The following is a 23,918-nucleotide window of genomic DNA, read 5'->3' as shown; positions in this document are numbered from 1 at the left end:
TTCGCTGGACTACGCCATGTGCAAGAGGGTCCACATAACAATGGACTCGTGGAGCAGCTGATTTGGGGCAGGCCGCTACCAGTCCTTTACGGCGCACTGGGTGACATTGGTGGAAGGGGGGAGGACAAGAGAGCAACAGCAACTCACTTGGTGGTGCCACCATGCAGGATCAGGGGGGATGCAGCAGGCTCCTGTGATCCCATTCCCTCCACGCCCCACAGCAAGCAAGCCCATCTCAGCAGCAGCAGTGCCAAGCCTTGCCACTGCCAAGCGCTGCTGAAATTGGTCAGCCTGGGGAAGGACAAACTGATGGCCGCACACACTCTGGCCGCCCTCAGGCTGCAGGAGGAGAGAGGGCTGTCCCCCAGAGGCCTGAAAGTGAGTTATGTAGCGTGCGATAATAGGGCCAACCTGGTGGCCGCAGTGCTGCAGGGAAACCTCCAGCACATCCCCTGCTTGGCCCACGTTCTCAATCTCGTGGTGCAGCGCTTCCTGCGCACCTAAGGGGGGATGAAAGACCTGCTGCAAGATGCCCGGGACGTGGTGCGCTATTTCCGCCGCTGAGCCACTGCCTCTGTACACCTGTCCAGCCTACAGCGGCAATATGGCAAGCCACAACTCCGCCTAATTATTGTTGTGCCAACTCGCTGTAATTCAAATCTGGCCATGTTGGAGCGGCTGTGCCAGCACAGGATGTCTCTCAGGGCCTATATTTTGGACCAACGCATCCCCAGCAACCAGCAAGTCCCCAAGATCAATGCAACTCAGTGGACACTGATGCAGCAAGTGTGCCTGGTGCTGAGTCCCTTCCTGGAGGCAACCAAGATGGTCAGCCAGGTGCGGGCCTCCGTGTGTGCCCATGGGTTGCCTGCTGGACAGGGCAATGTGCGATCTGATGGAAGAGGGGGAGGCAGCCCTGAGCCAGGTGGAGCAGGAGCAGTTGGCAGCACAGCCTAGCTCACTGGAGGACTTACAGATAGTGGAGAAGGAGGAGTTGGAGGTCCCTAACCTGAATGAGGAGGAGGAGGAGGAGCAGAGCACTGCTGCTGTTGTACGGGGATGGTGGCATAAGGAGGAGGACAAGGAGCAGGAAGAGGTCAGGCATGTCCAATTAGTTGAAGACGACGAAGAGGTGTTTGCCAATGCCCACATGCTCCCCATGGCTGCGCACATGTTGCGCTGCCTTTGGGTGATCCAGATGCGTCAAAGGGAGGACATCTGGATCATCTTGATGCTGGACCAGCGTCTGAAAGGGAAGCTGGGAGAGTTCATGATGCCATCCACCACTGAGCAACGCACAAGGGAGTTGCATGAGGCCCTTGTGCGCAGACTACTGGAAGCATTCTCCCAGCCTTGCACCTCCACTGCTGCTGTTCTGCCAATCCAGCAACAGGTGCCTTAGACCGCCACCAGCAGCACCACCAGCAGCAGCAGTCGGCGCCCTGGAGACCTGAGGAGCCTAAGGAAGAGCCTGTATGCAGTGCAGATGCCCAGAACAGAGGTGCCAGCAGACACAGCAGTATCCTCCTCCAAACACCACCAGCAACTGACCAGCATGGTGTCTGACTAAATGGGGTCATTCAGCAGGCTTAATGACACCGACACCCCCGTGGACCCCTTGGAGTACTGGGTCAAGAGACTGGACATCTGGAGGAAGCTTACCCAGTACGCCCTGGAAGTCCTGTCCTGCCCCCCTTCCAGTGTCCTCTCCGAGAGATGCTTCAGTGCGGCCGGTGGCGTGGTCACCGAGAAGCGCTCTCGGCTGTCCCACGCCTCTGTGGACAAACTCACCTTCCTCAAAATCAACCAGGCTTGGGTGGAAGGTGAGTTCCTGGCCCCTATTGTCGGCGACAGGGGGACATGAAGTGGCTGCTGCAATTTAACCATGCCTGCATTTCCAAAGCAAGTTAGAACCTGCCTGTCTTGGTTAATTTTTGTGGCTGTGGTACTACCAGTGAGTTGCCACGGTCCTTTTATGCTGCCACACTGACCGGCCACTTAGTCCTCCTGGCTCAGGTGCTACTAAAGTCTGCATTCCCACTGCCCGGGTCCACCGATGCATATAATTTTTTGGGCAGCATTATCATACTATGGTACTACCAGTGAGGTGCCATGGTCCTTCTGTGCTGCCGCACTGATCGCTTAGTCCTCTTGACTCGCTACAAAAGTCTGAGTTCCCACTGCCAGGGTCCATGGATGCATATAATTTTTTGGGCAGCACTATCAAACTGTGGTACTACCAGTGAGGTGTCATGGTTGTTCTGTGCTGCCGCACTGACCACTTAGTCTTCCTGACTCGCTACTAAAGTCTGCGTTCTCAGGGAACACTGACAACTCTGCTGCCATGTCATTGCTATCACTGCAAGGGGGAAAAAAAAACATTGACAAAAACCTCTGGGTTTTTTTGTGGCGTCGTCCACATGTCTCATCCGCCTCCCTCCAGTGGTACCGCCACCGCCAGATGCCATTGGGACTCATCATCACCTATGCGATTGCTTAAAGTGTATTTCCCTGTTTCATTTTCTCAAAAAGTAAAAGTTCTTTTTGATGTTTTTTAAGTTGTAGCCCCTTATCACCTTTATAATCCATGCAATGTATGGGAGCTTTGCTATAAACGTTAAAAGAAAATCCAGATCCGGCCGTGAATCCGGGCATGATTGACTCATTCACTGCAAAAATCCGGCCAAATTCATGGATCAGTTTCAAATCCGGAACGCAATCATGATGGTATTGGATTTTTTTTCCAACCATGGCCATGGTTTCGAATCCGTGGATGGGGGGTATCCGAGCACCACTAGATTGGACCCACAGGGGCTCAGGGCAGGACGAGTGGAGCCCTCGTCATTGCCAATTAGCAGGCATAAGTTTGTAGCACTGCTATGCTACTCTAAGGTGTGTTAACGCTGATAAGGCGTGTTAACTCTGATAAAGCATGCTATTTGTCTTAGTGAATCCCAAGCCCAAGGTGTGTATGTTGTGTGTATGTTGCCTCTAGGGGACTCTGCACACCTCTGTTGGTAATCATTCAGATGCAGCCTGGTCTTGGGATGCAATTGTCTATTAAAAAAAAATTATAAATCATTTTATGGCCAGCTGCTCCCAAGTTCACACTATGCTCAATCTTAGCTAGAGGTTATGTTCCCTTCCAAAAGGATGGCTTCATCACGGTGGAAGGGTCTAGTACGTAATACTTTGCATCTTAACTGTTTTTAGAAGCTAGCATCCGCCATTCATGTTAATTTAGTGCATCCGTTTTGAATGCTAGGAGTGTACCCTGCCTATAATTACTCTGCACTCTTTTTAGCCATTTACATGAAGCCTGCTTTAGGAAACACTGCCACGCTCTCTATGCTGTCTAAAAAATGCACGTTTGCCTCATGGCTAGCTGCTCCCATATGATATTTGTGTGCATTAAGTTTTTCTCAGAGGTTATAGTATGCCCAGGGTGGTCACTCCCGGGGCAGCATGTCAGTGTGCCTGCCCCTTGGGAGAAAGCCAAGGTGGGGTTGGTTTCCCCTTTAACCTCCTTAGCGGTATGCCCGACACTGTGTCAGGCATACCGCTCTGTGGCCCCAGGAGTCCCCCATAATTAAATAATTGTCCCAACTGACTGTAAAGCCTTTAGCTAGCACTAGGCTAGCTAGTAAAAGTGTCGGGCACCCGCCGCTCCCCTGCGATCCCCCCTGATCCCCCTGTTTATACATTACACCCCCCCCCCCCATGGATCCAGCGATTGCGCAGCCTCCCTGCACAGCTCCGGTCTCTCTATGGGGAGGATCGGGTTTGAGCATGATGTCATGATGTCAGTGACATCACAACGTCATGTTTGATCCTCCCCATAGAGAAGACCGGAGCTGTCCGGGGAGGCTGCGCCAATCACTGGACCCAGGCTGGGTAATGTATAAAGGGGGGAACGCCGGGGATTGGAGGGTGCCGGACACTTCTACTAGTTAGCCTAGTGCTAGCTAAAGAGTTTACAGTCATTTGAGACAAATATTTATTAATCGGGCAAAAAGTAACAAAACCTCCTGAGCGGCGTAACGCTCAGGAGGTTAAGGGGAACGTTTGTGGTGGGAGGGAACAGAGGAGGAAGTGGGCATTGGCCTGGGGGTATAATGGAGTCAGAAGTGACGCAATGTCGCTTCACTGGCAGCCGCACGGGAAAGTCCCACCCTCCCTCCCCCTTATCTATGCGTAATATGATTTTAATTTGTTATGATGTTTTGTTAAGATTGAACATATCTGTAATTTTAGTTTTTTGTATCAAAATGTTAAGTTGTCTTCTTTGAAGATATTGGCCTCAATTCACTAAGATTATGCTGGAGATAATAAGGCAAGAGAAAACTTACCTCCACACGTGAGAGAGTTATCTTACCTCTTCATTCCTTAAGTTACCTCTCCTGTAGTTAATTTACCTCCTCTGTAGTTAATTTACCTCCTCTGTAGTTATTTTCACACGCAGTTAATTAACAGCCTGTCTTTAACTCTGGAGTTATTTTAAGGATTGGAGAGTTAATTTAAAGACAGAAGAGTTAACTTTAGGCTTGCCTGAGGTAAAATGTTTCCTGAATACTACATGCCTTATCACCATGGTAACAACTCTAGAAGAGTTATTAAAGACAGGAGATACGCTTAGTGAATTGAGGCCATTATGTTAAGAATTTAGTGTTCGCTGAGTTTTTTCCCGTCACAGCTTGGCAGTATTCCTTTGCTCCTTGAAGGTGAAAGGTCAGGATATCTTCGTGGTCAAGCCTGAGTTGAGTCGAATGGCATGTTTAGCCCAGATAGCCCAGAGTTAGCGATGTGACTTGTGCTGTTTGATTGGCTACATGAGAAGATACCCTTGAGATTGCTGCTGGTAGTGCGTCACTCAGAAGGGAGCAAAGGAATCTATTTTCTCTTGTTAAAATCGGATTTGATTGTAAGCTATGGCCGATATCCATGAAAGGTATCATTCCAACATTAACAGTTAGTTGTGCCTTATGTGTAGTATAAGTCGGGAATGAGAGGGTATCGGTAAAAGAGGGTATTGGTAAAAGACAAGTGGGGTTTGGTGTTGCACAAGTCAAGATGTAAAGGTTTAAGATATGTCTGCTGATGGAAGAGGGTTCAGGCTGCACCTGTCATGCTCTAGTGCATAATTGTAGCATCTGTTTTGAATACAAGGTGTGTATGTTGCCTCTAGGGGACATTGCATGCCTTTGTTGGTAGTCATTCAGATGTGGCCTGGTCTTAGGATGCGCTGCCCTTTCTCCCCTGTTGTACATGTATGTTGCACATGGAAGAGGGGGATGCACATGGCATAAGAAGGTGGTTGCTGCACAAGTAAGAGGATGTTGGACTGGGGAAAAAAATGTTAAACTGACCTTGAAGCTAGCAAACTTACATGTTTTAAATGTGTTTTAAATCTTCAAGATGCATTATAAATCCTTCCACGCTATATAAAAATTCCAACCCCGCTGCCAAGGGTGTAATTACTAAAAACTGGCTATGGGTACTACTGAATGCTTTTGTACATCACTGTCAAAGAAAAAAATAAATTCAACTTTTATAGTTCTGTTACAATAATACATGAAAACTTTAAAGGGTAAACACTTTTTATAGGGACTGTATGAGTGTTGCCAGCCATCAATAATGTCATGGAAAGTATGTAAAAAAAGTATGCATATTGGGTTTATCCTACTGTCTGTGATTTCTTCATAAGCGACCATAAAAAAACTTGCTCTACCACAGCAGAATACTGCACATGTACCATCTTCTGCTGGCCTGCTACTTTGCAGAGGAATTCACAGCACCACCCAGCCCTTGGCCTTGGAAACAGAAAATTGAGTTATCGTTAAAGGAAAGGGGACCTGAACTCTTGCACAGGACAGAAGGAAAACATAAATAAATGCACCCTGTATGTATTTACACAGTTTAGCCTAATTCCCCCTCATCTGTGACTAATCACAAGTGTAATTTGATATCTCTGCTGTGTCAGCTCAGGTATCTCGGCTGCCTTGTAGGCACAGGATGTTAACAATATGTCTGTTTCCATAAAAGCAGGAAGTAGACACAATGTAGATTTATTTCAGGATTTGTATCAGCTGTAAAGAAACCTTTAAAGAAAGGTTTTTCTTTAAAGGTTATTATGCTGTTGTTTATCTTTTAGAGCAGAGAGGAAGTTCTGAGTTCCGGTCCACTTTAAGGAGGGGAAATTTTGGCGGCCATGGCACCCGTTAAATATTGTGCCCATATTTCCTCTCCTTGAATAGAATACCAATAATACTGATATAATACCGATATACTATTGACTTTTCTGGGCCCCAAGCACTTTTTTCGATGCATGCCTTGGCGCCACCCTTCACACCTATCCCAAAAGAAGGGACCGTCAAAGCTTCCAGGGGGTGTGTCTTCATGGCCCATCAGGCCCAATAGCACTGACTAGGGGCAGATATGAGGTCATTGGCTGCACTAAGAAGTCAGCACTCAAGGCCAACTGCCCTGATCTCCCTGATAATGTACTTGATGGATGCTACTGTGACAGCAGATCTTCCCCCAGACTTGCTGTACAGGTAATGCAAAATGGTGGAACTGCTTATCAGGGCAATTCTGCATCGCTGACGGCTCATGTGCCTTACCTGCCTGGCTAATTGTGCAGGAGGATGGACTACTAGCCTGACCTTTACAGGTGACTATGATGAGACTATGGGCTCGATTCACAAAGCGGTGCAAAGTGTTAGCACCGTGGTGAAAAGGCCCTTATCACGCCTAAAGTCACTTTAGGCATGATAAGAAGAAACTCGCGCGAAGTTGCCGCGCGTACGCGCGTACGCGCGCACGCGCGTAAGTGCGCGCGCAACACCCGACGCTTCGCGCGAAGCTCCCATTAAGCCCTATGGGACTTTGCGCGCGCTCTCACTTCGCGCGAAGAGCAGGAAAAATCGGTGATAACTCAGTGGTGAAAAGGTCATCACGCCTAAAGTCTTTTAGGCGTGATAACTGGGTTATCACCGCTTTGTGAATCGAGGCCTATGAGACTAACAGCATTGGTGTGAGAGTTCTAGCAGCCAGTGGTCTGGCCACGGCAGGCTTGCTGGTGCATTCAGTCCTATAGTCTCGTTTTCCTGCTTTTCTGTCTAACCAGACATATTGGTTGTCATATCATTATTTTCGTTCTTCTGGGACAACTGTAAGTGCAGCATATTTTACCATCTGCAGCTATGCCATATGTACAGACAGCTAAGCATTCTTGAAATGCCTGAACATTTACCTGACAATGCACATAGAAAAGTAATACATTTAAGTCTGCACACCTCTGGCTATTCGAAGTCCCATGTACTTTCTTTCATTAAAAGCACACAAAGTACAAGATGTGCTCATCAGTGCCTTGAGAAAGGGGACCCTTTGTGGCCCTGGAACAGTTGTTGGACAGCTGTTGGTTTGAACCACGGAATATCTTGGCGCTTTATAAATCAATAATAATAAATAATAATAATCATAGAAGTAGTTATATGTGACTACGCGATTGTACTTCTCTGCAATTGCGTTTTTCATCGTTTTATCATAAAGGATAGATGTGCTGCCATTATCCAACTGGCAGTACACTAATTAACTAGCAGGTAGAGCATGGGCATAGGGATCACCATAACAACCATAGCATTTGCTATGGGGCCCGGAGCCCTTAACCACAACAGAGGACCCGACTGTCCTGCTGACTATTTTTGTTTTCTAGTTTAAGGGTCCGATTGATACATAGTGAATGGCAGGGGAAGTCATCTACTTGGTTAGACCTGAGACGACCTCTGGGGATGTTCACATGCTCCAAGTGCAAATTATGTCCCTATGTTAATTGTTCGAATGTATTGTCAAACAGTTCAGGGAGTACTGAATTTAAAATTAGATCCTTTATCAATTGCGAGACCACTAAAGTGGTCCACATGATAGGGCGCCCATGCAAACTGAAATATATTGGTAAAACAAAAAGAGCGTTGAAGGATCGAGTCTTGGAGCACTTGGGCAAAAACCTCAGGAGGCAAGGCCACGGGGGGTTATTTATGACCACTATATGGAATGTCATCAGAATAGCTTAAAGGGGACTAGCGCCAAAGAAATTTACAACTTGAAAATTTCAGGCAGGATGGGTGAATGATGAAATTCTCTATTACAAGGAGGCCATGTGGATTTTCAAACTTGGTACTGTCTCCCCTTCTGGCCTGAATGCATTTTTTTTAAATTGTAACAGGTAGAATTAATGCCTATGTGGGAAATGAAGAGGCTTGAGGTGGCTGGGTAACTGCAATATAGTCCTGTGGAGGGGCATGGTTCATTGTGTGGGAATGGTTTTATTAGGCCACAAGTAGTGTTCTGTCATTTTAGGTGCTGAGTGATATGGGAAGAGCATGCTACCTGCATGGATCCGCAGTGAGTAGTCGTGGTGCCACATAAGGATTGAGCCTGTGACATTCATCAAAAATATCAGAGATATTGAAATATGCTACATATGAATTGAATTGATGTTAGAAATACCACCGATTGATCCTTTCCTTCAAATAATTATATGCAGTGGAGTTGTGATGTAAATAATGTAAAGACTGGTAAAGCTCAGCTATCTGGATGCTATCCTAGTAAAGTCGGCATGAGAGGAAATGTGTTTCAGAAAGACTGTTTTGCCTCTGATCGGAGCTGTGTAAAATGTGGAGAATCTGCATAGTTGAAATGAGCATTGGACGCTCCTAGCAGCCCCTGAGTGCGCTGTGCAATAGATTGTGGGGTTGCCATGGCAGCGAGTAAGGGGTGTGGCTTGAGCATGGTTAAAAAGTGCGCAATGACATGGTTGGCCACACCCTGATGAAACATCTAATGGGGATGTGAAATGCGTAGGTGGGCAGACCAAATGCGGTTGCGCGGACTACAGCGCTCTCCACACCACGCATTACGAGATCCCGAGCTGACGTCTTCCGTGTGCTGGCGGCGGCAGTGCAAAGCAGAGGGATACTATCTCCGGCCAGAGCCCCGCACACACAAGTGAATACAACTAAGGAGTGTCGCAACATGAATTAATCCTACATATCCATAAAGGGGTGAGACTCATCCATATTCCTTGATTTGCTAGCAGTGAAGTGGACTATTTTACACGTTACTTACCCAGTTCTCTGCATTCCACTGACAAGATCTCCCTTCAGTTGCGGGTGCCTCTAGCTACTTAATACTGAGGGTACCTCTGGCCAGAGCCGGCTCTACGCAGGGGTAATAGAGAGCGGGGCCCCCTCAAAAAAATGTTGTGCTCCCGCAAGCAGGTGGGGTGGCAGCGGAGAGAAAAGAAGGAGCGATGGGCACAGCGGTGGGGAAGGGGGAATGTCTCCCCACCCCCCCTTCCCTTACCTGAGGCTCCCCCTCTCTTGCTCCCCCCTCCAGATGTGAGACTAGAGAGTAGTGGCGCACAGATCTCTCTCGCGCGCTGGGAAGAGAGGAAGTGTTCTGCCGCCACTGCCAGCTGCTCATATCTGGAGTGAAGAGCGAGAGAGGGGGAGCCCCAGGTGAGGGAAGAGGGGGAGGGAGACGTCCCCCCTTCCCCACCGCTGTGCCCATCACTCCCTCTTCTCTCCACTGCCAGCCCACCTGGAGACATCTATATACTTGGCTACACTGGCAGTTGGGACACGGTAAGTCCTGGCTACATAAAGTTGGGACACCTATATACCTGGCTACATATACTGGGTAAACCTATGCACCTGGCTACATATACTGGGGACAGCTATACGCCTGGCTATCTATACTGGGGACACATATATCTCTGGCTACATATGTTGAGGACAGCTGTACACCTGGCTACATATACTGGGGACACATATACCCCTGGCTACATATACTGGGGACACATATACCTCTGGCTACATATGCTGGGGACAGCTTTACACCTGGCTACATATACTGGGGACACATATACCCCTGGCTACATATGCTGGGGACAGCAATACACTTGTCTACATGTACTGGGGACAGCTATACACCTGACTACATATACTGGGGACACCTATAGACCTGGTTACATATACTGGGGACATCTATACACCTGGCTACATACTGTATACTAAGGACAGCTATATGCCTGGCTACCTATACTGGGGACACATATACCCCTGGCTACATATACTGGGGACAGCTATACAACTGACTACATATACTGGGGACAAATATACATCTGACTACATATCCTGGGGACACCTATAGACCTGACGACATATACTGGGGACATCTATACACCTGGCTACATATACTGGGGACAGCTATACACCTGGCTACATATACTGGGGACAGCTATACACCTGGCTACCTATACTGGGGACGAAAAAAGAAGAAAAAAGGACCATGAAGTGGCTTGTGTCTTGGAATGTCTTTGTTGACTAGCCCACTAAAAAAGTAGATTGTGGGCGGAGCTAACCCTAAATTAATTGCAAAAAAATCATTACTATTAGCCGTTATCAGAGGAATTTTTTCTTAAAGGGGGCCCCCCACCGTTGCATACACATGTATTATTTTTGCATGGCATCTGTATGCTTGCGCGGAGCTTATGTTGGCATGCAGGGTTGTGTGACCTCTCAACATAGTTTAGCCCTGTTGATACACAAGCTGCTAGGTATGGCTGAATCCGCTTCTTATATACGTTTTTAATATTCAAATTCTTGTTGGGATGTCCCATTTACATTTTGCTATATTGATATTTTGTGTCTAATTTATATTTCAATAAAAGAAATGATCTTTCTATACTAAGGAGGCTTATGACCCATTATATGTTGGTCCTACTTTCTTTTTTTTTATCTATACTGCGGACACTGGCTGTCTGTCATTATGTGCATTTACTGGTTAAAGGCTGTCTGTCATTATATGCATTAACTGGTGAAATGCTGTCTCTTATTACATGCATTTACTGGTGAAAGGCTGTCTGTCATTACGTGCATTTACTGGTTAAAGGCTGTCTGTCATTATGTGCATTACCTGGTGAACCAATGTCTCTCATTACATGCATTTACTGGTGAAACGCTGTCTCTTATGTGCATTTACTGGTGAAACACTGTCTCTCATTACGTGCGTTTACTGGTGAAAGGATGTCTCTCATTACATGCATTTACTGGGGAAACAATGTCTGTCATTATGTGCATTTACTGGTGAAACGCTGTCTCTCATTACATGCATTTACTGGTAAAAGGCTGTCTGTCATTACATGCATTTACTGGTGAAACACTGTCTCTCATTACATGCATTTACTGGGGAAACAATGTCTGTCATTATGTGCATTTACTGGTGAAACGCTGTCTCTCATTACATGCATTTACTAGTGAAAGGCTGTCTGTCATTACATGCATTTACTGGTGAAACGCTGTCTCTTATGTGCATTTACTGGTGAATCGCTGTCTCTCATTACGTGCATTTACTGGTGAAAGGCTGTCTCTCATTACATGCATTTACTGGGGAAATGATGTCTGTCATTATGTGCATTTACTGGTGAAACACTATCTGTCATTACGTGCCTTTACTGGTGAAAGACTGTCTGTCATTATGTGCATTTACTGGTGAAACACTGTCTCTCATTACATGCATTTACTGGTGAAAGGCTGCCTGTCATTATGTGCATTTACTGGTGAAACACTGTCTCTCATTACATGCATTTCCTGGGGAAATGATGTCTGTCATTATGTGCATTTACTGGTGAAACACTATCTGTTATTACGTGCATTTACTGGTTAAAGGCTGTCTGTCATTATGTGCATTTACTAGTGAAACGCTGTCTCTCATTACATGCATTTACTGGTGAAAGGCTGCCTGTCATTATGTGCATTTACTGGTGAAACGCTGACTCTCATTACATGCATTTCCAGGGGAAATGATGTCTGTCATTATGTGCATTTACTGGTGAAACGCTGTCTCTCATTACATGCATTTACTGGTGAAATGTGACGTATGCGCACTCACCCACCAATTCCTGTTCCCTTTACCATAAAGGCTTAGACCCTGAGGGAATCCTGAAGGCAGTCAGAACTGCAGGCAAAGTAACCTTTTGGATTGGTTGGTGAGTCCACACACAGTCCAATTTCAATTGTATATACAATTGATACAATCTGTGCTCTCATATAGAGGCCAGGTCGCTGCCACCAATCCGCAATAAAAGCGTGCGAATGCGCTAATTCTAACTCTAGCTAAATCCTGTAGGAAAAAGGGTTAATTTGACAACCTTTCTAGAGATAGCAAAACTAACAATATTTAATATCAAAACAGTTATGGTAACATGTCTCTCTTCAAAGATGTGAATTCTTTTGGCAGAGATTTGTTTCAGAACAGCACTTAGACGAACGATTTTTTTAATCGTTTATTTAAAGAAATAATGCAGAACAAAATAGAGCAATAGAAACAAATTGATACAGAAATAATAAGGATTCAATATGAAAATAATAGCCGATTACAGTCTGAGCAGTTTATCAAGTTACCGTGTCCTTTGCGATATGAAGTCCAACAGAAGATTTAAAGTCCAATTCTGGAAAGTTCTGTGGAATTGGTATTAATCCTTTTATCATCCAGCCCAAATCCGTGATGGTACAGGATGGCTGGGGTCTCTCACTCCAGGCTGAGTGTCAGTCGGTTTTAACCCGTTCTCTGCCAGAGGGTGTGGACGGTAACAAGAGAGGTTTCTCCACCCTTAGCAATCTGACCTCAGGCTGCTGAAGTCCGCCCCTATTGTCTGAGGGACAGAATTGGCAGTTTCTCCAAGTATGCTATAACTCAGCGGATATCTGACATATCATATAAAACCCAACATTTTACATTCCGTCATCATGCGCTGAACCAATCGATATCAAACTCGCTTGGAGTGACACCTTCCCTGTCTAGGTAATCGATATCTCAGGCTGTGAGGCCGCTATGTGATCGATTAACGTCTCAGATAGTGTGCTACGCTGGTCGCATGACGCACTGCGAGTTGTGGACCGCTGGGCCCAAACAGTTCCGCAATATCCATTGAATTATGGACTACTGTGAAATGAGATATCAAAAGTCTCTAGGTATCTGCAGGACAGGCAGGAATGTCACCTAATGATTTTACGATGCGTTCCTGTATCCTGCTTCTTATCAGCAGTTCCTTGTAGTAGATCTGTGAGCTATGTGAATGGCTTTGGTTTTAGGGTTTTATTGGGGATCTTGGGAAGTACAAACAAACACTCACTCAGTGCAGGGGTGGTGAGATGGAAGAGCACTGAGTTTCTAAAAGCCAGGCTAATGAATTAAAGGGGCTCTCCAGATCATAGTTTGGGCGCATTTACATGCGTTCGCGAAAACGTGACAAAAGGCTGCCTGTCATTATGTGCATTTACTGGTGAAACACTGTCTCTTATGTGTATTTACTGGTGAAATGCTGTCTCTCATTACGTGCATTTACTGGTGAAACGCTGTCTCTCATTACGTGCATTTACTGGGGTAATGCTGTCTGTCAATATGTGCATTTACTTCATATTTTTTTATGTAACTTCATTAGCTGGTATAACTACATTACAGACAGTTAGCCCCGCCCACATGACGTCATGACTACGCCCATTTTTTCACCACAGAAAATGTCCTCAGACATGATGCCCCCTACCTATTTTTGACTGCTCCCTCATATGTGCCTGTCTAGAACTGGCTCTGCCTCTGGCTATCTAATAATAAGGGGGACCTGTAGCTACCTATGACAGGCAAAGAAAGTAAGGAAGAAGTGACAGTGGGGCCAGCCAACACACTTGCAATGCAGTTTGGCAGGGGTTTGTAGGTTCATGGAGGGCGAAGTCTAGGGTGCCAGCACATCTGTGCCTATGGGCTCCTGTGATGTAAATCCACCTCTGGTGATGGCACGGACACAAGTGATGTATGATATTATTCTCTGGCCAGAGATAAATCAGTTTACATTGTGCAATTTTGGTACCTGTAACGATTGTGGAACTTTCTCAGAATACGAGGATAGCAAAGGCACAGCAAATCATACAATGAGGAGATACGGAAAATAACAAACGCTAACTGAACGCGAACACCACACTCATTCGCAACAGTGCACGTGTTCATGCGCGGTCTCCACGTGATAAGCACAATAGAGAGAAGCACGCCTAACTAACCATTGACAGACAAACATGTAACAGAGGACGCGAGCGCTTGCTTAACGGTTACCTCACCGAGCCTCCAGCAAGCGTTCGTAGCAGACAAGACAGACACACGAAAACAGGGACAAGCGAGAGATAGGATCCACAGCACTAGCGAGAGTGGCTAGCGCGATCCAGGAAGACAGAACAGAAGGATCCACAGTACTAGCAGGATGCTAGTGCGATCCAGATACAGAGTAGCAGAACAGAAGGATCCACAGCACTAGCGCTAGGCGAGTGCGATCCAGGCAGACAGAGTAGCAGAACAGAAGGATCCACAGCACTAGCGCAGGATGCTAGTGCTATCCAGGAAGGCAGAACAGAAGGATCCACAGCACTAGCGGAAAGTGGCTAGCGCGATCCAAGGAGACAAAACAGAAGGATCCACAGCGCTAGCGCAAGATGCTAGTGCAATCCAAGTGAGACAGATCAGAAGACATAGCTGGTAGCAACCGCTGCACCAGCTATACTCCAAGAACAGAGATCAGAACGATTTCCTGTCGACCACCGCTGGGACAGGACAATCGCAACAGAACAAACAAAACAGATAAGCAATCCTAACTGCACTAGGGGAACCTGCCTAGCGCAGTTTCAGAAATTACTCTAAGCTGATCTTCAAACAGAGAGTAAGGCTGACACTCCTCCAGGAGTGTTTCACAGGAAGGAATCCTTATGACCAGCCCAGCATTGTGGGAAACACATAGTACTTATAGTACACGCCTCCAATGAATGTGGCCAGGCAATTTGCATGACAACGTATGCAAATTCCTCAGCAAACACAAGCTGCAAAACTGACAGAAGCTCTCCTTTCCAGAGTCCTGCAGCATGCAAACCTAAACAATGGTCAAAAAGCTGCCTGCCTGCACAGGCAGCTGAGCAGATCATTACAGTACCTTTGTAACCAGCGTTATAGCAATAATCTCCGCTATTGACACTTGTTTTTAATATGATGGGGAGAATTGCTGCATCATTTATCGTTGGTATCTACGGGAGAAAAGTGTTTTAGGCACATCTGCATTTTGGAATAAAGCATTATTGGTATATTTAATGAGGCCTTGTGACACATACATTTTATATTAATATATTTTTGGTTTTCTGCCTTTTTTTCCCTAATCCATGGGCCCACAGCCAGGTTAGGATTGCCAGAGTGACATGCCCCTCCCTACGGTCCCCACGCTGCCGCTCTTTGCAGAAAGGCTGGCAGGTGGAATGGAACTATTTTCCATCCACCACCTCTCTACATATTAATTTTCCCCGACACTTACTTTATAGTTCTGGCCCCGGCCTGCCTGGGCCAGTCTGCTGACAAAATAGCCTACCCGTCGAATGTGCCTACATTCACTGAAAAAATGCATAGGCAGGAGGGTTAAGGGTTAGGGTTAGGGAGGAGAAGGGGATAGTAAAGTCAATGGGATGTGGGTTAGCTCGACGGTGTAGGTTAGTTCATTGGAGGACCGGAGCACAGAAGAGCAGCGCTGGTGGTGGCTCCACCCCCGAAGATGGCTCCACCCCTACAGCTTGTGGCTCTGCCTCTCCCATACAGAGCTGTGCATTTCCCCACCCCTCCTGCTCGTAGCTCCGCCCCTCCTCGCCTGTCTGGTCTGTCACAACACCTAGAAGAGGGGGCAATGGCTGCAGGGGGACTCACTGACCAACAGCCAGCAGGACAATAATGTTCTCTGCTGCTGCCAGCCTGTGAGATTCAGTCCTCAACCTAACCTTATCTGATCTCACCTAAGTCACCTGCCTGCCAGTGCCCCACCTCACCTGCTGGAAAGCTGAAGTCTGAAGAGGCAGAGACCTGCCAGGGATGACAGCAGCACAGTGTGCCACCACCCACCCACCAGTGCCACTGTAGGGAGCTGGAGCCTGGAGGGGACAGCAATGCCATCACCCATCCCACCCACTGTCAGCAGAAGCAGGTAAGCTTGTACAAAGAAAATCGCCAATGAGGGATTGTTACTTGATCCCTAAGGTGACATTGTAGAGCCAATACTGTACATACTGTACATACGCATCAGTAGCCTGGGGGGGATGATGGAGCAGTGAAGTAGTCATGTGTTTCGGCGACGGGGGTGAGTGGAGAGAAAATGCTCTCGTCCAGCAGTCAGTCAACTTGATCTGTGCCACAGATCGCTGGCTGAGGGGATCAATTCAAATGTACAAACACTGGATTAGTTGGAAGCAACCGCCTCAGCCATTTTTTATCTAATGTGTGTATGGGCCTTTAGCCCTCACCACACTAGACCACCAGTGACCAATTTGAATGTGGTTCAGGGCAGTAGGCCACTGTGCATTTGAAAATAAATCTACCCCTACAGGAGCTTCTAAAATCAGTTTGCTGGTATGGCAATTGTTACCTGTGGGGGGCTGATCCGTAGCCCCACAGCATCCAGGGCCCCCTTCATGATGTCCCCTCTTCTCTTGTGTCTGCACCAATAATGAGTGCTGGAGCAATGCGTGACGCAACATGTAGTACACTAATGTAATGCAGAAAGATCAGTTAACATCAAGAAAACATTCACAGAGATTATGTATCCTATATGCCCCTATCCTTATTGTGCAGCCTGTGCTCCTTTTCTTCTTTGTCCGGCCATCCCTCCTCCAATTGCTGTCCTGTGTCTGAACCCCACAAAACGTCCCAGCACCGCGGACACTTTTCTCTCTGTCCGCGGTGGGACGCTCCGTATGTTTGGGAGTTGCCTAGTAACGCACCAAGCGAATGTTGTCTCGCTTGAGTGCGACAGGCAAGCGGCGGAGTTCCGGCTTGGGCGGTTACGCGCAGATGCGCTCCAAGTTGGAGCGCTGACGCACTTCCGCCTAGGGATAGCAGGGGGAGGAGGGTTTCCGGACTAATGGAGGATGTCCTGGCGTCTTTATAACGCCGGGCTTTTTGAGATGGCGGCGAGCTTCTCCCCGCCAGGAGTCAAGTCTAAGAAAAAGCTTAGCTTTAGCGCGAAACAATTGTCGACAAGAACACCATCTCTGTGAATGTTTGCAGCCCCGGAAGGGTGATGTATTAAGATCTTACATCGTTTATTTTGTCATCAGTCTGCACATGCTCCTGGAATAAATGTAAGCTCAAAGTAACTGGTGCCCACGGAATGTTTTCTTGATTTTAACTGATTGATGCTCTTAAAACGTGAAGGCACAGTGAAACGCTGATACCAGCAGCGGTAAAGGTAACCCAATCATTGTGTGCGGGGTAGACACTTCTGCTCTTTTTAGACAGTAATGCAGAAAGATGTAGTACATTGGTGTACTGCATCTCCCGATGCGCATTGCTCCGCCTGCCTCATTATTCATGAAGAGCAGAGGAGGCAGCATGGATGGGGCCCCCTGGCTGGGGGGCTATAGATCAGCCCACAGGTACTGATTTCCCGACACCACTGACACCCCTTTTTTGAAGGCTCCCATAGGGGGAGATCTATTTTTAAATTTCTACAGTCAAGTTAGCCTTACATTTTGAGATGACCACCTGATGCGGCAGAGAGATCTACCCCTTTGATCAGATTCTGATTTGAGAGGGATCGATTTTCCACACACTGCCCAGAGATTCTCTCTAAATTTCATTGTGAAATCTATGGGGAATCAATCGAGCCTTAGCGTTGCATTGTTTGATTCAGAGCAGCGCTATGTCCGCCTGATACACTCTCGCACCTCTCCTGAAGTCTAGTCTGAAGAGTATTTTTGAGCCATTTTAGCTTAAAGATTGAAACTTAATTGAGAATTTAGGGCAATAGATTCCTGGTAGATTCATTAAACGGACCCTGACTTGAGGCAAAAAAAAGAAACTGAACTTACCTGGGGCTTCCTCCAGCCCACTGTAGTCCGCAAGGTCCCCATCATCCTGGTCCCTTCCTTTCTCCTGCTGGCAGCTCTGGTAATGCGGCGACTTCGGGTGAAGTTGCACGAGTATGCACCACAGCGAAACCGTCACGTCATCACGATGGTTGCCTTTAATCTTTAGAGAACTGCGCATGTGCAGGACTCTTATGACGACTGGCATGGTGATCGAATCTCCTGGAATTCGAATGGAAAAATTGATAAATGTATGGCTACCTTTAGAGCGCTAACTCTTAATCAACAGAGATTTTCATCCGGCCTGATTAAATTTTAACCACAAATCGATTAAAAATATTGTTTGGACTAGATGGAAAATCTTTGTCTGGGTTGGGGGTCCGGGATGAGTGTGTTGATGTTGGGGTTTGAGGCCCGGGAGGAAAGGGGGGGGTGGAGGGGCCCCATAAAAAAAATTGCTATGGGGCCCAGTCATCTCTAGCTACGCCCCTGAGTTAGAGGCTTTGATTAGCTTGGTTCAACCCCAAACCCAGGTCAGTAAAAATCAATCAGTAACAACAATCAAGTATTTATTCACAAAACTTATCTATATATATAATAGAGTAAGTGCCTCAACCTTCAAACAAGAAGAAGAAGTAGCGCCCTGCCCCCAGGGCCGGTCCAAGCAAGAAGAAGGGGCTGGTCCAAGCAAGAAGAAGAAGTAGTGTCATATCAAACCAAGGGCAAAGAGGGATAATTTGCATATTCAGTAGTAGTGCATTGTGGGTAACCACAAATGTTAACTTATAGCGGAAATATTGCAGATTTGCTTCTGTTTTAAGAAGGAAAATTATACCAAGCTTTGCTTTTTTTTAGTAGGAGGGATTTTTGGTCTCTTTTATCCCCCTATACATTCTTAGTAGTTTGGGTTACCCTGAGCTGCTTGGTCACTCTGTTGTACTGGTCCAAGTCCTATCTCATACAGCCATATCAATCCCTGTTATGGCTATCATTCATGAAAGTGCTGTCGGTATGGAGAATCAGTGTGGGAAAACACCACTGATGGTGTTTTTGACTTCTGGCTGCTGATTCATAAAAAAGTATCCAGGTGCGGTAGCAGTGCGGAGATTCCCCGAACTAGGCAGGCGGTAGGTTTGCGAAGACACGGAAGCTGCCGAGTTGATACATTTCTCTGTGTTCCGCTCTACTGCAGCTGCCTGGGAGGTCTCTGTGTCTCCATTCACTTAACATTGGTATCGCCACATCAGAGGGACGGGACTTCCCGACCTCACACCACTTGCGGTGATCTTTATGAATTAACATTTTGCTACATTTTTTACAACAATCACCGCACAAGGCGGTGATTTATCGCTCTGCTCGGTAATGTCAGCTTTTGATGCGGAAGGAGCCTTTATGAATGCAGATTTTGCTACGTGTGCGGGAAAGTCAGCTGTTTTAAGCATTTCCGCATGCGGAAATGCTTTATGAATGATAGCCTATGTAGTGATGAGAACCAAAGGTCTGAAATAGGCTGTCACATGTGGGTTTGATATGACTGTGTAAAACTTAAAGCTATAGGCTTGCTTGGCTTACCAAGGGTGAAAAGGAATAATTTGCATATTTAGTAGCGGTGCATTGTGGGTAATCACAAATGTTCATTTATAGTTGAGTAATTGCATATTTCTTTCTATTTTAGGAAGGCAAATTACACCAAGCTTTGCTTTTTTTTAGTAGGAGGTCTTTTTGGTCCCTTTTATCCCCCTATACATTACGAGTAGTTTGGGTCACCCTGAGCTGCTTGGTTACTCTGTTGTACTGGTGCAAGCCCTATCTCATACATCTATATCAATCCCTGCCATGTGCTGATGAGGACCAAAAGTCTGAAACAGGCTGTCTACATGTGGATTTGATATGACTGTGTAAAATTTAAAGCTATATTCTTGCTATACACCAGCAGCTCTGGATGCTTGCTTGGCTTACCAAGGGGGAAAAGGAATTATTTGCATATTTAGTAGCAGTGCATTGTGGGTAACCACAAATGTTCACTTAAAGCTGAATTATTGCAGATTTCCTTCTGTTTTAGGAAGGCAAATTACACCAAGCTTTGCTTTTTTTAGTAGGAGGTCTTTTTGGTCCCTTTCATCCCCCTATACATTACTAGTGGTTTGGGTCACCCTCAGCTGCTTGGTTACTCTGTTGTACTGGTCCAAGCCCGATCTCATACAGCCGTATCAATCCTTGCCATGTACTGATGAGGACCAAAAGTCTGAAACTGGCTGTCTACATGTGGGTTTGATATGACTGTGTAAAATTTAAAGCTATATGCTTGCTACACACCAGCGGCTCTGGATGCTTGCTTGGCTTACCAAGGGGGGAAAGGGGTCATTTTCATATTTAGTAGCAGTGCATTGTGGATAACCACAAATGTTCACTTATAGCTGAATTATTGCAGATTTCCTTGTTTTAAAAAGGCAAATTACACCAATACAGTGTGCGGCATTGCAGGAAGTGACGACAGTGGAACGCACGATGGAACACAGAAGAGGTGAGTCATCCCCGCCCGCTGCCTCTTACTAATAGTAGCGGCTGCTACTGTGCTTAAGCAGGAGGGGGAGTGCACATGGGGGACCAAGGTGAGGGGGGGGTTCCTGCTGAGCTTAAGCTGGAGGTAGAGCACACATGGGGGACCCAGTTGAGGGGAGGTCCAACCCCCTCCCCACCGCTGTGCCCAATACCCCCTTCCAGCCCTCTACCCTCGTATGCGGCGTATGTTACGCCACGGGTCGGCTAGTAAACCATATTAGGCAGTGGAGAAATAGGTTTTATTGATGCAGGGGTTGTGCAGTTGGGTTTCAACTAAATGAAAAGTATTAACTCAATTCACAGTAAGAATTCTTTAGCATACTATCCCTCTGCCATCATCGTGGGAACCTATTAATCAGGCAAACGTGCCAATCGAAATGAAAACATGTCATACGTAAGCAACGATTTGCAATCATGTATACACCTAGCTATTGCCTTTATTTATAGTTGAGAGACTGGCGTGAATACAGTTATTTGTAGTTGGTGCAGCATTCTTTTCTCACCACTCCCTTTAGCTTGTTACGCAGGATGCTTCTCCCATGTCTTCAATTGTTCTGTTCACTTGTAGATCCTCACACTCTGCTGTAAAATGCTGCTGCTGTGCACTCTCTTTCTGCTCACGCTATTGACTCCAGGTAATGCTCTTTGTTTACTTAGCTTTGAAGTGAGACTTAAAATGCTTTAGTTTTCATGCGAGAGTTTGAAAAGACCAGTAAGAAAATGGGAAAATTAAGATAGATTTGCTTGGCATGGTGGAATTTAAGACACTGATTGGTGCTAGCAGTACTCACCTGTAATATATGGTACCTGCTCAGACATGGTAAAGTCTGAGATATTATTTTTGGTAGAATTTCCACTTTGGGGATGGTGGTTTTTGTAAAAAAAAAAAGAAAGGAGTGAAGTGTCACTAGGGTTGCTTAAACTATCCAGTCGCACATTGAGACATTCTGCTAATAAAGTATTGGTGAAGTGGAGTTAAAATACACCTAAAGTGAAAGGGATATGAAGGCTGCCATATTTATTTCTTTTTAAAGTGTACCAGAGCTCTCCAAAATAAAAATATTTAAACATACCTGGGGCTTCCTCCAGCCCCATCCACTTGGATCGCTCCCATGCCGCCGTCCTCCGATGTCTGCAGCTCCGGTACCGGGTCCCGCACTTCTGTCAGTCGGCTAGAGTCTACGCTGGAGAAGTGCACTCTTTGCATATCTCTCCAGCAGCTACTGGAGAGATACATAGAGGGCGCACTTCCCTTACGTCAGACTGGCTCCAATTGACAGAAGTGCGGGGACCCAGTATGCTGCAGAAGACTGAGGACGGCGGTGTGGGAGCAATCCAAGTGGATGGGGCTGGAGAAAGCCCCAAGTATGTATAAATATTTTTATTTTGGAGAGCTCTGAGTCCCTTTAAACAATACCAGTTGCCTGACAGCCCTGCTGATCATTGTGGCATCTGTTGTGGTCTGCCTTTGAATCAAACACCTGAAACAAACATGTGACTAATCCAGTCAGACTTCAGCCAGAAACAGCTGATCTGCATGCTTGTTCAGGGTCTATGGCTAAAAGTATTAGAGGTAGAGGGTAAGGGCAGCCAGGCCTGTTTAAAAGTAAATATATACGGTAGATTACTTATCCCTCTTACTTCAGGTGTCCTTTAATGATGCTCTATTACATTAGCCTAGCAATGCTATTTTTATCTGTAGTTAGCTGTCTCTCCCTCATTGATTGTACCCTTCCCCCATTTAGCCTCTTTCTAATACTGAATCCCAAAGCTTCCCCCTTATTGTTATACCCTTTCTGATACCTAACCCCAACCTCTCCTTTCTAATGTTCACTGTTTCTTGACACCTCACCCCAACTTCACCGCTTACTGTAAACCCTTTCCTAATAATTACCCTAGCACCCCCCCTCCCCCCACACCCAACATTAACTCCTTCCTGAAACCTAACCCTAACTTCCTAATGCTAGGAATACATGATGGGGAGGGGGGGGTTGGCAGATAGATGGCTCGATAGATAATTTCCAACAGGTTCCAAACTGATTTTGATCATTTTTCTGATCGATTTTCTCATAGAAGTGAATGGAAATTGATCAGAAAAACGATTGGAAAAGTGATCGGAAAATCGATCGGCTAGTAAATCTGCCGAAAAAAACCTCATTATGTATTCCCAGCATTAGTTTCCTAATTAATTAATTCACTAATCTTCCATAATATCAATTGCACTTTTGCATTTAAACTATAAAATAGCTGTAATTCTTGATCAAAGTCAAGCACTCTATCCCGAGCATGACCAGCAATAAATTAGTGTGGCATATATAATGCTATATAATAATATATATAATGCAAAAATGAAGCACCTTATCAAAATACCTAAGCATGGACAGCTTAGGTATTATATAGGTGTAATCTACTACAGGATTTCTACTATATAATCGTTGAAATGCTTTTAAAATTACACCTTAAAGGAGTTCTTTCGCGAAAAAAGTAGGCAGTTAAAAAATGTGACAGATGACAGGTTTTGGGCCAGTCCATCTTTTTAAGGGGGATTCTCAGGGCTTTCTTTGTTTTCAACAGCATTTCCTGAACAACAGTTGCAAAATGTAACTGACATAATAGTGTGCAAGTGATTAGGGAGGCCGGCTGGTATCTTGCTATTTTGGCAGTTAAACTGTTGTCATCTGTCACATTTTTTAACTGCCTACTTTTTTCGCGAAAGAACCCCTTTAAACACCTTACCCTGATATCCTAGTGTGGCCAAAATCACCTTGTACTGCAACTCTTTATATTATATCATAGCTAAAACGCCAATGTTGAAATTACCTATCTCAATACCCTACTGTGGCCAACAGTGACCTAGTGCAGCATTTCCATTATACTGTATAATTGCTGAAACACCAGTGCCAAGATACAGCACCCTATCTTGATACCCTAGTGTGGCCAAAAATCTCCTAGTGCAGCATTTCAATTATATAACAACTAAAACAGCAATGCTAAAATTGCCAGTCCCAATACTTAGGCATGGCCCACGGTAAACTGGTGTAGCATTTCTACTACATAAAAACTGAAAAGGCAATGTAAAAATGTAGTACTTTAACCTGATTCTCTAGTGTGGCCAAAATTTACCGAGTGCAACATTTCGATAACAAGTGTCAAAATAGTTCCAAATTTACCTATTCCAATACTTGAGCATGGCCATCAGTAGCCTGGTGTGCCATTTCTACTATATAATAGCTAAAACAGCAACGTAAAATTAAGCACCTAATATCAATACCATAGCATGGCCAATAATAACATAATGCAGTATCTCAACTATATAATAGTTGAAACACCATATCAAAATTAAGCACCTTACTTCAGTATTAGTATCCCAATGTCCTAACAAAAGCTGAAATGCCAATGCCAAAATTATGGTGAGCA

At 45.7% G+C, this 23,918-nt stretch overlaps 1 protein-coding gene across 2 annotated transcripts in view; it reads left to right on the top strand.

Annotated features, from left to right (window-relative positions):
- Window positions 1–23,918, top strand: part of LOC137544399 (pancreatic secretory granule membrane major glycoprotein GP2-like) — a 100,978-nt gene that overhangs the window by 14,411 nt on the left and 62,649 nt on the right. Inside the window, exon 1 of one of the 2 annotated variants that reach the window (XM_068265466.1) lies at window positions 21,058–21,136. The exons of the other annotated variant lie outside the window; for it this stretch is intronic. Within the exon in view, the coding sequence (XP_068121567.1) occupies window positions 21,091–21,136 (46 nt within the window). The 5' untranslated portion in view covers window positions 21,058–21,090. Of the gene's footprint in view, window positions 1–21,057; window positions 21,137–23,918 lie in introns of those variants that run through there. 2 annotated transcript variants of the gene reach the window in all.

Source organism: Hyperolius riggenbachi, chromosome 2 (assembly GCF_040937935.1).
Source record: "Hyperolius riggenbachi isolate aHypRig1 chromosome 2, aHypRig1.pri, whole genome shotgun sequence".
In the NCBI taxonomy this organism is placed as follows: domain Eukaryota; kingdom Metazoa; phylum Chordata; class Amphibia; order Anura; family Hyperoliidae; genus Hyperolius; species Hyperolius riggenbachi.
The sequence above is the reverse complement of the archived record's forward strand: the minus strand, read 5'-3'. Positions and strand labels throughout refer to the sequence as shown.